Source organism: Athene cunicularia (genome assembly GCF_003259725.1).
Source record: "Athene cunicularia isolate RWA chromosome 1 unlocalized genomic scaffold, athCun1 chr1_part1, whole genome shotgun sequence".
Taxonomy (NCBI): Eukaryota; Metazoa; Chordata; class Aves; order Strigiformes; family Strigidae; genus Athene; species Athene cunicularia.
Genome location: NW_020799091.1, coordinates 71,413,660 through 71,430,222, shown reverse-complemented (window position 1 = coordinate 71,430,222; position 16,563 = coordinate 71,413,660). Strand labels below are relative to the sequence as shown.

At 40.3% G+C, this 16,563-nt stretch overlaps 2 protein-coding genes across 4 annotated transcripts in view; one reads left to right on the top strand and one right to left on the bottom strand.

The window, feature by feature from the left end:
• The window catches only part of CYFIP1 (cytoplasmic FMR1 interacting protein 1), a 61,880-nt gene that overhangs the window by 30,454 nt on the left and 14,863 nt on the right, over positions 1-16,563 (top strand). For all 3 annotated transcript variants that reach the window (XM_026841674.1, XM_026841683.1, XM_026841688.1), the window contains 3 exons: positions 2,018-2,105; positions 14,202-14,345; positions 15,830-15,920. In XM_026841674.1, coding sequence (XP_026697475.1) covers positions 2,018-2,105; positions 14,202-14,345; positions 15,830-15,920 — 323 coding nt within the window. The remainder of the gene's footprint in view (positions 1-2,017; positions 2,106-14,201; positions 14,346-15,829; positions 15,921-16,563) is intronic.
• Positions 6,572-10,978, bottom strand: LOC113476285 (fibronectin type III domain-containing protein 9-like). The gene is made up of 2 exons (XM_026841701.1): positions 10,541-10,978; positions 6,572-8,552 (listed from the first exon to the last, which is right to left on the bottom strand). The coding sequence occupies exon 2, from the start codon at positions 8,416-8,418 to the stop codon at positions 7,753-7,755; it is 666 nt and encodes a 221-aa protein (XP_026697502.1). The 5' UTR covers positions 8,419-8,552; positions 10,541-10,978; the 3' UTR covers positions 6,572-7,752.

The window sequence follows — 16,563 nt, the reverse complement described above, 5'->3', positions numbered from 1 at the left end:
CAATCCAGGAGGAGACAGTCAGTGACCTGCTGCATCACACAGACACACACAAGTCTATGGGACCAGATGGGATACACCCGAGGGTGCTGAAGGAGCTGGCTGGGGTGCTCGCCAAGCTGCTTTCCATCATTTACCAGCAGACCTGGCTGACCAGGGAGGTCCCGACAGATTGCAAATTGGCCAATGTGACGCACATCTATAAGAAGGGTCGGAAGGATGATCCGGGAAGTTACAGGCCTGTCAGCTTGACTTTGGTGCCCAGGAAGCTGATGGAGCAGCTCATCCTGAGTGACATCACACAACACATGCGGGACAACCAGATGATCAGCCCGGTCAGCATGGGTTTAGGAAAGGCAGGTCCTGCCTGACAAACCTGATCTCCTGCAACAGGGTGACCTGCTTATTGGATGAGGGAAAGGCTGTGGGTGTTGTTTACCTTGACTTTAGCAAGGCCTTTGACACCGTTTCCCACAGCATTCTTCTGGCAAAACTGGCTGCTCATGGCTTGGATGGGCACACACTTTGCTGGGTAAAAAACTGTCTGGATGGCCAGGCCCAGAGAGTTGTGGTGAACGGAGTTAAATCCAGTTGGCGACCAGTCACGAGTGGTGTCCCCCAGGGCTTGGTGTTGGGGCCACTCCTGTTTAACATCTTTATTGATGATCTAGACGAGGGGATCGAGTGCACCCTCAGTCAGTTTGCAGATGACACCCAGTTGGGTGGGAGTGTTGATGTGCTCGAGGGTAGGGAGGCTCTGCAGAGAGACCTGCACAGGCTGGAGCCATGGGCTGAGGCCAACCGCAGGAGTTTCCATAAGGCCAAATGCCGGGGGCTGCCCTTGGGCCACAACAACCCCCAGCAGCGCTACAGGCTTGGGTAGGAGTGGCTGGAGGGCTGCCAGTCAGAGAGGGACCTGGGGGAGGTGATTGACAGCCAGCTGAACAGGAGCCAGCAGTGTGCCCAGGGGGCCAAGAAGGCCAATGGCATCCTGGCTTGTGTCAGCAATAGCGTGGCCAGCAGGGACAGGGAAGGGATCTGACCCCTGGACTCGGCACTGGTGAGGCCGCCCCTCGATTCCTGTGTTCAGTTTTGGGCCCCTCACTACAAAAAGGACATTGAATGACTCGAGCGTGTCCAGAGAAGGGCAACGGAGCTGGTGCAGGCTCTGGAGCACAGGTCGTACGGGGAGCGGCTGAGGGAACTGGGGGTGTTTAGTCTGGAGAAGAGGAGGCTGAGGGGAGACCTCATCGCCCTCTACAGCTCCCTGAAAGGAGGTTGCAGAGACCTGGGGATGAGTCTCTTTAACTAAGTTACAAGCGATAGGACAAGAGGTAAAATGGCCTCAAATTGCTCCAGGGAAGGTTTAGACTGGATATTAGGAAGCATTTCTTTACAGAATGGGTTGTTAGGCGTTGGAATGGGCTGCCCAGGGAGGTGGTGGAGTCCCCATCCCTGGAGGTGTTTGAGTCGGGTCAACTTAGCACTTAGGGATATGCTGTAGTTGAGAACTGTCAGTGTTAGGTTAATGGTTGGACTAGATGATCTCCAAGGTCTTTTCCAACTTAGATGATTCTGTGAGTTTCTTTGGGGGTAAGAAGTTCCAAGATGTTAAATAGAAATGTCATGTTCTTCTTTGAAGATGTAGTTCATTGTCTAGGATTTAATTTTGGAAGCACCAGGCACTTCATTCTCTCTGTGATAGCCTATTGCTACTTCGTTAGTTGCTTCTCTTTTTGCTGGGCTGGGCTAGAGTAGAGATGAGAAATATTTTGGGACCATGCACACCACTGGAAAAAACGAGTCTTAGTAAGTGATGAAGAATTGCATTATGATTTGTGTCCAGGCTTTTGAGCAATGCAGGCTATGTCCTTCCCCAGTTTCAACTTGGGCTGAAAGGCTGCCAGTGTGGCTTTGATTTTATACCTAGACAAAAGCAGCATTATACAGGGCAAGATGCATTAGGTACACACTTACTAGTCTAAGTGTAATTAATGAATTCTTTATTTTGTTTTTATAGATTTGTTCGGACTGTGCTACCATTTTCTCAGGAGTTTCAGAGAGACAAGCAGCCTAATGCACAGCCACAGTACCTCTACGGATCAAAGGTTGGATTTAATTTGCTTTATGATTTGCTAATGTTTAAAGGTATCTTTTTTGATTATAAAAATTACCGAATATGAAAAGGATTAAAAATGGACTCAAATACATTTTGTGAGTATTTTAAATTCAACGTACACCTTTTTTTTCAGGCTTTGCTGTGAAGCTCACAATGTTTCAGCCAAAGAGCAGGTGATTAGTCTGATGGTTAGTCTTACCTGACATAACTAAAAATAAGTCCTTCTCTCAACCACCTTGCATGGCACAGTTGCTTGTAGTGGCAGTGCAGACTCAAAGAAAAGAAAAGATTAATTAGACATCTGGTGAAGTGAGAACCATCTTGGGTGCAGCTGCTCCCTTGTTACTGTGATGAAGACTGTGATGGCAGAAGAAAAGGAATCAGATAGGAAAAACTGCTTCAGATGTTATCTTACTTAACAGGAGTATAGATTCTGACATCCTAAACTATCAGATACTAAACTGCTTAGATTATTTTTAAAAAAGTAAGTAGTATTTCTTTGGCATCTTCAATCCAAGGACCTCAAAGTTGTTGTGATGAACTTGTCCTTCTGGTCATCTCATCTGCTATATTAGCATCATCTTGCTTTGCAGATTAGGAGTGCCTAGAAGGTTTATGCAAGGTTTCATTAGAAGTGCACATGATATTTAGTCACATACTCTGTGCCTTAAGGCAGTGCCCAATACTGATGTTGGAAGGGAGCTTATGTGGGTGACAAGCTGAGAGAGTACTTGGCACAAGAGAATAGTCGTGGGCTTTTGCAGAGCTACCCAAGTGAGGAAAGTTAGCCTTTATTCCCAGGACCAATGCTATGCTCATGTGTGCAGTATTGTATGTGGAAGGGATAGGTTTATTCTCCCTGATCACTGCAGATTTATTTTCTTGTGCTTTAGAATTATTACCTGAGTCTTAATGACAGTTAAAGGCATAGCATATTAACATATATCTGCATTTTTAATATCCAGTCAGAAACACTGATCTACTTCAAACAACTGTAAAAACCAGCAGTGCTATCTTCAGCAAATCATTTGAGAATATTTAGCAAGATGTTATTCTTTATTTTGCATTGTTTTATTGAGTATGGAAAAGATCAATAAAAATGTAAGGATCAAATTAGAGGATTGTTGACTAAAAAAAGCTTTAAAATTATGTACTCTGTTGTCCTTGTAATTTATACAAGTGCACTGTGTCAATTTCATGTCTAGTTACTTTATCTCCTACTTAATATGAGCATAATTAGTCCTTGTCTTACTGTTACTTTCTGCACATCATATCCCAGTTATATGGTGCAATCTCTGTTAAGTGATTTGCCCAGCAAGATCGCTTTTGAGAACTGAAGAGATAGCTCAGAAGTTACAAATTTCAGTCCTAATATATCTGCTACATTTGTAAAACTTTTATGCTTTTAAAATGTAAAGGAGGTGGAAAAGGATTCATGTCTTTAATGTGGAATGTAACAGCTGATTGTCTGGTACCTTGGATAGTGTTTTATATAATTGTTCTCCAACAGGGAACAATAAATTATAGGAAAGTGGGATTTTCTTACATTAGAGTTATTGTGTTCCTTACTATTTTAGGAATTCACCAGATGCAGTGTAAAAAACAAAAACTCCACTGAATTTAGTAGAGTTTGATAATTTATCTAAGTGATGATACAGTGGGGTAAGTGGCAGAGGATTAACTGAGGAACCCTTTTTTTATCAGTCAGGTTACATTATTAAAATGAGTTTAGTAATCTTTACTCTGAGAGCTATACGTTTTTAGAAATCTGATTATTTTTCTGTATGAGCAGGAGCAATTGAGGGGATCCTTAGATGAGTTTCTGGAGCAAGTTTCATAACTAGATATGCCTATATTAGCAAATATTCCTGACTGTAGTTACAAATTTTTTCAAGAGTATGTTTTTATTCTTGAGTCTTATGTGTTTTGTGATTGAGGACATGTGAGTGGAATTTTAGGAGGACATTTCTATTGTATATAGCAAATAACAGATAGTAATTCTTATGTGATAGAGGCTACACATTCTAACCTGTGGTATAATTGCATTGTATTATTCTGTGTACTACACAGCCAGGCTTGTCACGGACCATATCCTTGTTTGGGTCCTCTAACGGTTGTATTGTTGAATTGCCTCCAGTGGGACATAGTGCAGCTATGTGTTTTTTATTGTATTGTTGTCTCTGAGTTCTTGAACTACTCAAGATATCCAGGTGAGCACTTCATATCACATAACTAAGGAATATGACTTTTTGTTTTCTTTATTGGACTTTTTCTAAGCAATCCATGGTGTGTGTTTAGGTCAAGACAAGAGCATTGTTGTTGTTTATACGTACACTCATACATGCATGTATTGGACTATAATGGCTAAACATTTCCTGTGCAGAAGCTTTGCACAAGCAATGTGCTTGCTTAAGAGAAATTAAAGAAATTTTTGGTTTTGATTCTCAGATATTCCTAAATGGATCAAAGCATTTGGTTTATATTAATATGTATTGATGCTTAGCATAGACAGTTGTGTCCACATTCTCCGTTGCATCTAAGGTTTTCTGAGCAGTATCTTCATCCAATTATCAAAACAGAAACCCACAGATACAATTTACTTCTGGCTGACATGGGAGCAGAGCTGTCAGGTGGGAAGGAGCCAAACTCTAGAAGCTTGTCAGTATTTTAAGTGAGCTGGAGTATTTTAAAAAGCTCATTGAGCATGGTCATTGAAATCCCTTTACTCAGGTGAAGTGTGTGTAGGATTAGTGAAATGAATGCTAGCAGATGGAAATTTGACTGGATGTATAAAATACTTAATAATGTGCATGTAAGAAGGAGTCTCTTTTGGGGATTTGGAACTAACTGCATGTTAATGAAGTACCTGGTTATATAGAGTTTGTGTAGACCAGAAGAGCTTCCTTTCTGGTTTATACAGCATTTTTATGCTTGTTTGTCTTCTGTATTTTGTAGATGCCAACTCACTTGTGTTTTGTGAAAAAAAGACCCCTTTGGAAAATACTTCTGAATGTGAATATAATGTTTTTTATCTACTGCTGGTGCACAAATTAACATCAGTTTGCACTATGCTCCATCTTGTTATCAGTTTAGTAATCACTTAGAATATTTGCCCCTTACTAGGTCACTGTTAAAACTGGACAGTGAACTACCAAAACACAGAATTGCCAGAATGAACCAGAATGAATCTGTACTAAAACTTTCTGAGCAAGAGACAAAGAATTGTGTAGCTCTGTGAATGTGTGATGACACAAGTTCTTCGAACTTAGTGCAGAAGTCAGATGACACTACTTATGCATTGCTCATTTGTAGTGTGTGCAAGATGGTCTGTTGCTTGTGAGGCAATAAAAATGTTTGTCTAAGCAGTGCATAGTAAACTCCTTGCGTGGAATGGCTTTATATTTACATGAGGTAAATTCCATTCCTGGGAGCACTTCCATGGTAGCTCCTTGCCTTCTCAATCTGATATATACATGTGGATTTTTGTATATATGTGTTTGTGTATAAGTAACAAAATTCAGTAGGTGAATTGCTTCAAAACTGCTTTGACTAAACTGCTCCTTGTTCTCAGTATGGCATATACGTCTGCGTAACATATAAATGCATGTAAATATATGTATTGGACTGGCTTAAAACTCACATAAAGAAACAGGTGTGCAGAGAAGTCATCAGATTTTTAAGGGCCTAAAATGTTGGTGGAGATGAAAATATATCTCTTGGCTCTGTCCCTTTAACATTATCTTTTCTCTCTTTGATGCAATCCTAGTCAGAGAACTGTTACTGTTAATTTGATTACAAGCTCATTTTAAAGTATTTGGTTTTGTTCCCACTAGCCAGCCGCCCCTTTTTGGCAGGAGACCTATAGTGTTGGCTTCATGCTCTGAAGAGAGTTTTTCAGTGTCTGTTTCATGAAACAGCAGTAAACTGTTCATCTTCACAGTTTATTTAAGACTGGTGTGTAAGAGGAAGAAAAACTTGTCAGCTGGAGGAAATGCTGTGTAGGGGGTGGAGAACACGTTATTGCTAACTTAACACAATAAAGACACCTTTTGAAGTGTTTTCTAAAAGGAATACTCACCCCCATTCAGCACGCATTTCTGTGTCGTACCTATCCTAGTAGAAAAAAGTAAGGACGACGCATCAAACTTATGCCAGATCCTGTCTTCCTAGCAATACGAGAGTTGACGTCTTTCACACGCTGTGGGAAATGTTGTCAAAATACAGTAGCTGAAAAGACCCACTGCCTGCTGTGAAATATTCAGTAGCTGCTTTCGTGCCAAAATTGTACACCCCCTCAGTTTCCAGGGCATGGTGGAAAGGGATGGCAGCTGCCCAGCCAGCAGTTCTCCAGCTTTTACTGGTACAAATGAGCTGTGCCAACAAGAGCTGACTTTATGCATATACGTTCCTATCAATAGCAGTTTAAAATGCCTGCAATCACAGCATATCTTTGGGTTTTGGACATACCATACTATACAGCAATACTAGGATTTATTATGTTTTTATGGACACAAATGCACTTAAGAGATTTAAAACAGGATGACTTATACACGTAAGCCAGGCAAGATGCATTGTATTGTGAGGGTGAATGGATTTCTATCTGAAGATCCTTTCTTGGCAGTTTGCCATGAAGCTCAAGGCAGAGTGAGATGGTCAGCGGATTTGATTGTTACAAAAATAAAATGTGGTTTGCCATCTTTTTACTTACTTGCCCCTTCATTACACAAGATGTACTCTGCGGTTGGATAGAAATTTGTAGCTGGTGAATGAGTTTTACCATTAAAAAACTGAAAGGAAAAGAGAGAAGGAAGGGGCAGGAGTTGCTTCTCTGAACTCCGTTTTCTCTACAGGGAGTCACTTGCCCGTGGAGCAGAAGGTGGCTTGTGGTGGGTATAGGAGAGTGCAAAATAGAATAACCCAGAATATTTCCTTAGTTTGATTAGAAGTGTCCTTACAGAGACACTATCTTGCATATGCTTTTAGACCAAGGGAAAATTTCAAAGACAGACAAAAGGATTCCGTTAAAATTCTGGTCAATTTAGTTTACATGCTGAGATTGACCTAATCTGGATGGGAGCTTTGGAGAGCATCATGGTTGGTGAAATGCATAGTTTATGTGTAGTAGTTTGTAGTTTGTAGTTTGAGAAGCAGTTGGGATGGTGGGGGTAAAACTCACACTGGCAAACCACTGCACTTGGGGTGTATGTTCCAGTTGCCTGTAGTGTAGTAGTCTGGGTTGCCATCCAAAAACTTCGACTCAGTTTTAATTTATGCTAGTAAAAAAAAGCGTGTTCTGGTCACTTTTGCTTCATTTTTATATTTCTTTGCTGGTTTAAACTAATGAAAAGCAACCAAAAAGTCCCCTCAAAATGTAAACCGATTATCTGCTACATACTTCATTTTTAAGTAGTGGAGTGCAGCTGAAGTATTCACTTCTTGAGAATCTGGGCCATTGCCTCTGAGTACCTCTGGCTGCATAGGGGCTGTTGGAGAGGGATGTGGCACTGGAAGTACAGCCAGGAGTGCTGGGGGAAGCAGTTGGAGCTCCCCATTGTGAGCGTCGACAACACACGCAATATGTTTGAAGCAGTTGGGGTGTTGTATGTCACAAAACTCTCCTCCCTGACAAAAAGTTTCTAATTTATAGCAGAGCACTGTCCTGTCACTGGCACTCGTTCCCAGCTTTTGGAAGTCGGTGTGACAGGCTCCTTGCATGCTGAGGGATTCTCTATGATTGTGGACAGCTGGATGCCACCTGGATCCCTGGTGTCCTGCATCAGTTGACTCTGCCTGCCAAGCTCCTCTGAGGCGCACGCTGCGCTTTTGGTCTGTGCCTTCCTGTGGTCTTCTTTGGAGGTCCTGTTTTGCCCTTGTAGACGGTCACGTCTCCTACGGCATAGGAGGTGCAGGCAGCCATAGAGGAGGATTGCAGCGATTATGAGGAGCAGGACGCTGCTGGTGAGCCAGATACCCAGCGCCAGCTCTTTCTTGGTGTTGCTCGCAGATGCTGGGTCTTGTTCCAGTGTGTTAAAAACTCTGCACTGGTCACTGGAGGGGTTTGCAGACTGGCAGGTTACGCATAAGATGTATGTTGTTAGTGGAGTTAGGTTTTCAACAACAAAGGAGGAGCGACTGGCAGGCACCCTCTCTTCCTTCTGAAAGCTCTTTCTTGAATAACTGGACAGCATGCTGTTCCAGTTAGGGTGGTACATGATGCTGTAAAAGCTGTCAGCACAACTGGCCATTTTTGGCCAAATTACCATTGCTGTGTTTCCTGTGATGTTTTGGACAGTTATTCCCATTGGGATGTTGCTCAGGTGTTGTTTTTTTTTTCTCTCCTGACGCTGACCTTGCTGTGGAAAGGGAAGATGTTCACTGCGAGGTAACTGAGAAGCAGCAGCACTGGGGATGTCACCTGGATCTTAATTGTAGTACTCTGTAATTTAGGAAAGGAGTTTGTTAGGAAATTATGCTCCTACCTTTGGTACTGCTGTGTAAAATGGGAGTTGCAAGTTCATAAATTTGGGGGTATTTTAAACCATGTATTTCTTTCCCAAGTGAAAGGATAAACATATGGTTATAGAAATTCAACCGGAGCTGTTGCCTGTACAGGTGACCAATTGTATCTTGTCTCCATGCAAGATGATCTATTTTGAAGAATTTGTGATCGGGGAACTGTTTCCTTTCACAGGTTTTTGGGTTTTTTTTCAGATGACTGAAAAAGAAATGCAGCAGTTGTTTTTCTCTCTAGTCTGAGTAGCTTGGATTTTATTATATTACTTGGTGTTTTACATAATCTCAAAGCCTGCTTTTGTGAGCAGTGAACTGTCTTATGTTAAGTGACAAGAGAGGGGTTGCAGAGGTGGATATTGAGGGATAAATTCCTCTGTCATTCAAAAGTCTTCATTTTTGCCAGTCACAATCAACTGAAAACCAAAACAGTATGTGGAAACATCACCAGATATTATTTTGTTTCCAATACCATTTTACATACATTCTTACTCGTCGATGCTCTCCATTTTTTGGTGGTGAGTTAGCACATCTGTACCCTCTGCTAGAGCAGTGGCTGTGATGACTGCACATTGGTGACATCAGTATCACAATATCTAGTCTTGATGCTAGTCAGTCTCTTAGCTTAGCTTGAGAAAGCTTTTCCAAGTTGGTGAAATACAGCTTTCACTATAGCATACCTTTTGGGTAAATAGTGGGTTTTTAAAAAGTGATTAATAGTCTCTTCTATTCCAAGTGATTGTATGTAATTCCATAGTGTGTCTGCCTTGAACTAATACTCCTCCTTCTCATAAAATTAGAATTGGAAAAACAGCCAGTATTTCGAGATTCTCAGTTTGTCTTACCACTGTAAATAGTGAAAGGAAAACATCTATTTTCTGCAATTTTCTATGTGCATCTACTAAAGAATATATAATATCAGTTAGTGGATATTTTAATTTGTTTGGCATGGGTTTTTTGCTTTTACTTTTGTGAGGGTAACTTTTGAAAAATAGTCAACCTCAGCAATTTGGTCTGATTCTCTTAGTTTAGTAGTCAGTTTCTAGTGGCACTCATGAAATTTTTTTCCACTGTGAAAGTTTCTTACTTTTAATTATGAAGATAAATGCCCGTGACAGTATATTTCACTGTTTATTACTTCGTTATAAAAATGAATTTATTTTTTTTTAATGATCATGTTTAAAATGTTAAGTCTCCTGGCTAAATAACAATTGACTATTGAAAATTCTCCTGATGAAGAAAGCTTGTAAGATTCGCTCATAACATATTCTAAAATTATTGTGTAATGCTGCTTTTGTATTTTATATTAGATAGGAGGCTGGCAATATATATATTATTTTAGTGGGATTTTGATAGTTACATTAATAGTAAAAATTCTGTGATTGTTTATGCATGAAAATTGTTGCTCGAGGCTTTTGAATTATACTTACTGGGAAGTGAGAAGACAAAGATGTATGTTTACTTTCATTACAATGTAAAACCTTAGATATGACTGATCTGGGTAGATGCTGCTGTTCTAATCGTGTGGTAAATGCACACTTTGATACAGTAACAATATAAAGGAACTGACTTTGCTATCAAACTTATTAGACACATTTTGGCATCCAACCAACTCGTGCAAATACTAAAATCTGGTGCATTAGTAGGGTCAGAGTTTTTACTTGCTCAGTTGTCTTTTCTTTATCTGGTAGACCCCCATTAATTAAAATTATAATTTATTTTTGGTGCACAGTCTAGTCACAATAGTTTAATCCTCACAACATTTTGTAAGCAGAATGTTTGGATTTTAACTAAATAACAATAATACATTTCTATTGTTACAAAACATGAGTTATTAGAAGACATATAATTACTGACATGTAAATGTTTGGAAAACCAATTCGATGTTTTGTAGATTATAAAGTCAGTACTTACCGTCACTTCCTGATGGAAATTTCAGAACAGAATTTTCATATGGTGATGCTGCTGTGAAAATTATAGAAACACTAAGTTTTCTGTATCCCTTTTCACATGAGTTTATTTCCTGGCTGATATCTGCTTGCCAGTTTGCTTTTCTTCCCATCAGATTCCCTGGACTGATTCTCACTGCTTATTGCTTTCAGTTTTTTTCTCCGATGCTGCTGGTGGCATGGTTGCTTTGTCTCTTCCACTTAAATTCATGCAAGAACACATCTTGGTGATGTTGTCTTGCTTTTCAAAGAATGTACAGGAGAAAAAATAATGTCTTTTCTCCTCCTCCCTTGCTTGCTTCCCCTTGGACAGTGTACTGCCTGAACATCCCTGTTATATGCTCTTGTGCGTGTACTAGTGATGCTGTGAGTGATTAATGTTAGCACTTTGATGACATCAGCAACTAGCAACTTTTTTTTTTTTTTAAGTAGGGGAGGGAGCAAGCATAGCTTAAAAAAATAATGAACTCCCTCTTTCCATCCCTCCCTCTCCACTCCCACCCCCTTTTTGTTAGTGGCTTCTTCCCTAAGCATTTTATACTTCTGTGCATCATGGGAGGGAAGTAGCAGTGGCATGTGATGGTATTTTCTAAATTCCTTGTCACTGTTTATAAAGCTCTGCTAACCCAGCATTTGCAGTTGAACCATTTTAGATACTTTCTCATGAGGGTTACATTAAGGAAAGATGTATTTTTAGATTGGCTGACATCTTATTGTTATGTATAGGTGAGTTTTTCAATACTGAAATCATGTTTTTACAGCTTGCTTTTTTTATGGCAAATTTTTGCTGAGTGAAGAGGAGTTTCTTCCCCTTAACCTCATGGCAGTAAAATGCTTTAACCTACTGGAATAAAATTCCCCTTGTGCTATAGCAGAAATAGATTGGACACATTTATTGTGGAGACTTATCTGATTGGAAACATCAAAAGCAAAAGATGAAATCTCACTTTTAGGGGGAATTGTATAAATGCTTAGTGTATCTGAACATTCATCTGCATGTATTATTTTGAGGTTTTAACAGTTCTCTCCCCTGTTGATGCCCCAGACCGCTTTTCTCTGTGTGGAGAGCTATGGAAATGCACACGTTGTACTAGAGGGATGCAGCTTTAGGCTCTCCACCTGGTGGAGTGTGTTTGGAGTTTAACCTTTTAGCCAGCTCTGATCTAATAGGAGCACTGTGTTGGGTATTAGGAGTCTAATAATTAGCCAGGTGTTTGTTTTAGTTTGTGTTCACAGAAAGCATGGCTGAGAGTATTTGAAAGGAGCCCTCCTCCGCAAAATGAACACAAGCCCACAGTCTTTAGAACAGAGCTTCCTGGACTGAAGGATGGCTGAGGCTGGGGGACCCTCCAGAGCAGGGTGACCTGTGGCGGGTTGCTCAGGGATGTGTCCAGTCAGTTCTCAAACATCTCCAAGGGCAGAGACTCCACAGCCTCTCTGTAGTGAAGCCTCAACAATCCTCAGAGTAGTGAAGTTTTTTCTGATGTTTAAATGGGATTTCCTGTTCGTGCCCATTACCCCTTGTCCTGTCACTGGGCAACACTGAGCAGACTTGGCTCCATCATCTTTACTCCCCCCAATCAGTTACTTAGGCTTGTGGATGTGATGCCCCTGAGCCTTCTCTTCTCCAGGCTGAACAGTCCCACCTCTCAGTCTGTCCTCATAGGAAAGATGCCAGTCCCTTAATCATCTTTGAAGCCCACTGCTGGACTCTCCCATATGTCTCTCCTGTACTGGGGAGCCCACCAGTGGAGCCAGCACTCTGGCTGTGTCTCACCTGTGCTGATCACCTCCCTCCACCTGCTGGCAGTGCTCTGCCTAATGCACCCCCAATGGCTGTTAGCTGCCTTTTCCAACCTAGATGATTCTGTGACATACTGCTGGCTCATGGCCAGCTTCTTGTTTGTCAGGACCCTCAAGATAAGAAAAAAACCCAAACCCCAAATCCACTTTCTGCAGTTCAGGATGTTTTGCTGTATAGTTTTGTCACACAGATGGAGACAGAAGTTCAGGCATGTGGGAAATACAACTGAACCTTTAAGTAAATTTCAGTACTGGCAACTTCTTGAATTTTCACATTGCAGAAATAAATTTCTGGTTATAACTTTCTGTGGCTGTTGAAGCATGATAAAATTTACGTACTTTCCTATGTGTGAGTATTTTAACATATGCAGTTTCTCACTGTTCAGGAGTTGCTTGATTCAGAAAGTTGGGTTTGTATCTCTAGGTGTCTCTTGTTATGACCTAGATAGTCTCTTCTGAGCCTGTTTTCATAGTGCAACAATTTTGGACCCATGAGGGTTTGTAAAGTACGTCTAAGGCATCCACGAAAGGTGGCCAAGAATTGTTAACCTGTTGCCAAATTTGCATTTGCTATATATCAGTCTCAAATCCAGTTTTTAAATTTTTAAGACAACAGTTCTAAACATGTTGACAACCGGTGTTTATATAAAGATTTACAACATAAGTAAAAACGTGTTATCTTCTTTCCTGATCTCTTCTAAAGATGTAAGTCCTTTTATGAGACTAAAATCCTCCAAGAGCTTGGTAGTTTTGTGACTTTGAATTCCTAGCAGTTTCTTTGTGCAATGCCATGTATTGCGGTATCTGGCATTGACTTGCGTGGATGGCTGGGGCAGGATCTGCACTGAAGGGAAGGTCTATGTTCTTCCTGGGTACTGGTGAAGGAAGGTTTTCTGTTACAGCTGATGTGTGTGGAGTTGAGAGTCTAACAGTATCCTGACTTTCATGCGTGTATTAGAATGAAAACTGTGAAAAAGAGAAGGAAACACAACAGGACCTTCTGCAAGAAAAGTTGACAAGATTCCCCTTTAGAATTAAATTCCAGGATATTAGGAGAACAACCCACTTACAGAAATGGAGGATGTTAGGTTAGCTAACTCCTCTTTGATCCACAGCTTCAGCAAACAGTTCCTAAATCCCTACACAGCACCAGACTGTACAGTTGTGTTTGCTTTGAAGAAATAGTCATTAATATGGCACAGCACGCAGTCAGCCCTATTTATACAACTCTGGAATAATTTTCCATGAGGTTACATCCCAGACTTAGATTTGCTTTGATCTTGTGTACAGCTAAGAGGTTCAGGAAAGAGAGATCCTTATTAATTAGTGGCAGAGAACAGTAACTGCTGAAGACTGGTGGTTTTTTGTAGTTTATTCCTCAGATACTTAAAACACCTATTATGAGCTGAAAATTGAAGTAACTTGTTTCAGGTTGTTTTGTACATAAAATGGACTATATAAAAATAGAAGCTGTGCTTTAAATTAAGGGATCTGAACATCAGCATTGACTACTCTTATCCTTTTATACTGTGTAAACAGAAGAATACAAAAGAGGAAATGTTCATGGCTTTATAAATAGTAAGTGAAAGATGCCTGGTGATTAAAAAAAAGTGTTTACAAGTTTTTCTTGCTAATACAGAGGTTTTGGTTGAAGTTCCTGCCTTACAAAAGGGAAGCTTTGTATTTTAACTCCCTGGAGAGAGAGTGAAATATGAAGTTGTTGTTTTATTTTTAACATGCTTTAAAATGTTGTTTAAATAAGATTATTATAAAGAAGCAGTCAGCTGAAATTGTCATTAATCATTTCTGTTCTCTCATTCCAGGCATTAAATCTGGCATATTCCAGCATCTACAGCAACTACAGGAATTTTGTTGGTCCCCCTCACTTTAAAGTCATCTGTAGACTTCTTGGGTATCAGGGTATTGCTGTGGTGATGGAGGAGTTGCTGAAAGTTGTCAAGAGCCTGGTATGCCAATTGTCTCATTTTCTGCTATTCCAAATGGTTACTGGTAGGAAATGTCTCAAGAAAAAAAAAAGTGAAAGTAAGATCTCAGATAAAACTAATTAAAATGTTACTTCCTTTGAAGTTCAATATAAGCTGTTTTTGAGAGTACTCAATGTCTTGTGGAAGCATCAGATGATGTGCCTTGGTAGCCTGAGCAGTGTTTTGAAAACCTGTGCTGTTAGGTCCTGGGTAAACTCTGGAGTATGAATGTTTCAAATTAGTTGATTTCAACTTAAAGATTGTACTGTAAATTCACTTTCTCCATATTTTTGGAGCAGAGCTGTGGTGTGCTTTCTGCTTTGCCTAACTTCAGGGTTTTCATTAATAACATCATTGATAGACGACACCTTGATAACAAAGAAGGTTTAATCTCTGTGCTTGATCTAGCAACGGATAGCATCAAGCCTATTTAGAAGAGTGCTCAGACCAAATGCTGAAGAAGTTATCCCTACAGCCTGAGTGTCTTGTATAGGAAAGGGCCTTTTCTGTAACTAGGAGGAGGTTGAAGTACTGGCTGTTTGCTGTATTTTTAGTATCTATGTATATAGGCATAATGCATTGCAGTTAAGTTTAAGCCAAAGAAATTTCTTTTCCTCCCTGTCCCTGTTGCCTCTAAGGAGCATGTTGCCAGATTAATCCAACTATACCAGGGGATAGCTGTAGCATTCAAAACCTCATTTCAGACACTCAACAAATTTGGCAGTTTGCTTACAGTAATTCCCACAATGTTCTAAGTACATTTTTGATATTCTAGAAAGACTGGAGCTTGCTTGAAGGGGTGGTGTGGTCTAATCTTCAGGGAAGGAGGAAAACACAGATATTTTTCATAGTTTGGGGTTGTGTTGGTTTGTTGTTTGGGGGGAGATTTTTAATTATTTTTTTTATTTAGGTGGTAAATCATCTCAATTCGTTAACGGTAGCATTGAAAGCTTGGATATTTATAAAGAAGGCTGAAAGGCCGGGGGGAGGTATCCTGCTGATGCCTGATGCAGGTGCTTAGATGTAAGGAGACAGATAGGAGATAGGTGTCTAGTGGGAGGAAGGCAGACTGACTGTAGGCTGGGACTGTGTCTTAACTGGTATGTCCAGAATAGACAGTGTGAGCTGTTACAGACAAAAAAAAAAAAAAAAAAAAAAAAAAAAAAAAAAAGGTTGGTTAGGCAATAGAGACAGTCTGCAAGAGGAGAACATGGTTTCCTCTTTTTCACCTTCCTGGCCTTAGCTGTTGTGCCGTTCTTCCTGTAGCAAAAGGTGGCTAATACCTTATGAAGGAAAATGCAACTGTATTCATTTGAAAAAGTTGCTTTTTTGAAGATGATGAGTGGCAGAATCAAGTGCAAGATTTTTAGCACTTGTTCAATTCACATGTAGTTGGAATGCAATTTGTTGTGAAGTTTCTCAGTTCTGTAACACTGACATGTTTACACACATCTGTTTTCTTGTAGTTACAAGGGACGATTCTTCAGTATGTCAAGACCCTAATGGAAGTGATGCCTAAGATCTGTAGGTTACCAAGGCATGAATATGGTTCTCCAGGTTAGTTCCTGTCTGGTGTTACTGTAGTAGCCTTAATACAATGATACTAATGACTGTATTCTGGATCATGTGTACCTCGATCTTTCCCTCCCTTTCTTCTCTCTCCCAATAATCAGCACAGTCAGGTTTGGATTTTTTTTTTTCATAACAAGAATCATTCAATGCTCGGCTTTCTGAAAGTATACTTAATGAAGTTTTAAGACTTCTGTAGGGCAAGTAAAAGGATGACAGCCTGTATATAGAGAGCCTTATGACATAATTGATCTTAAGCCGGGATGTTCACAGTAGTTTCTATTTCTAGTCTTTTTTCATAAGTGTTCTGAGCTTTTCCCTCTGCAAGTCAGCCTCTCACACTTGTTTGGTGTAATTTAGATAACCATGATTCTCTGGAAAAGCCTCTATTCCCTCTTCCTTTGGCCTTATCAAATGTAAGATAAAAGGTCTGATACTGCTGAGAGGTGAACTGGTCCTGCCAGAATAGTTATGTGTGGGGTGCACCTTAGCCACTTAGCAGGAGGTATGATAGTTGCAGATGAAGAAATGATTTTGAAAGCTGCTTGCCACTGTGGGGAAATAATTGGCTAATTAGTATTTATCACATTGTTCACTGAAATTCTGAAACTGCTTCCCCCCCCCCCCCCCC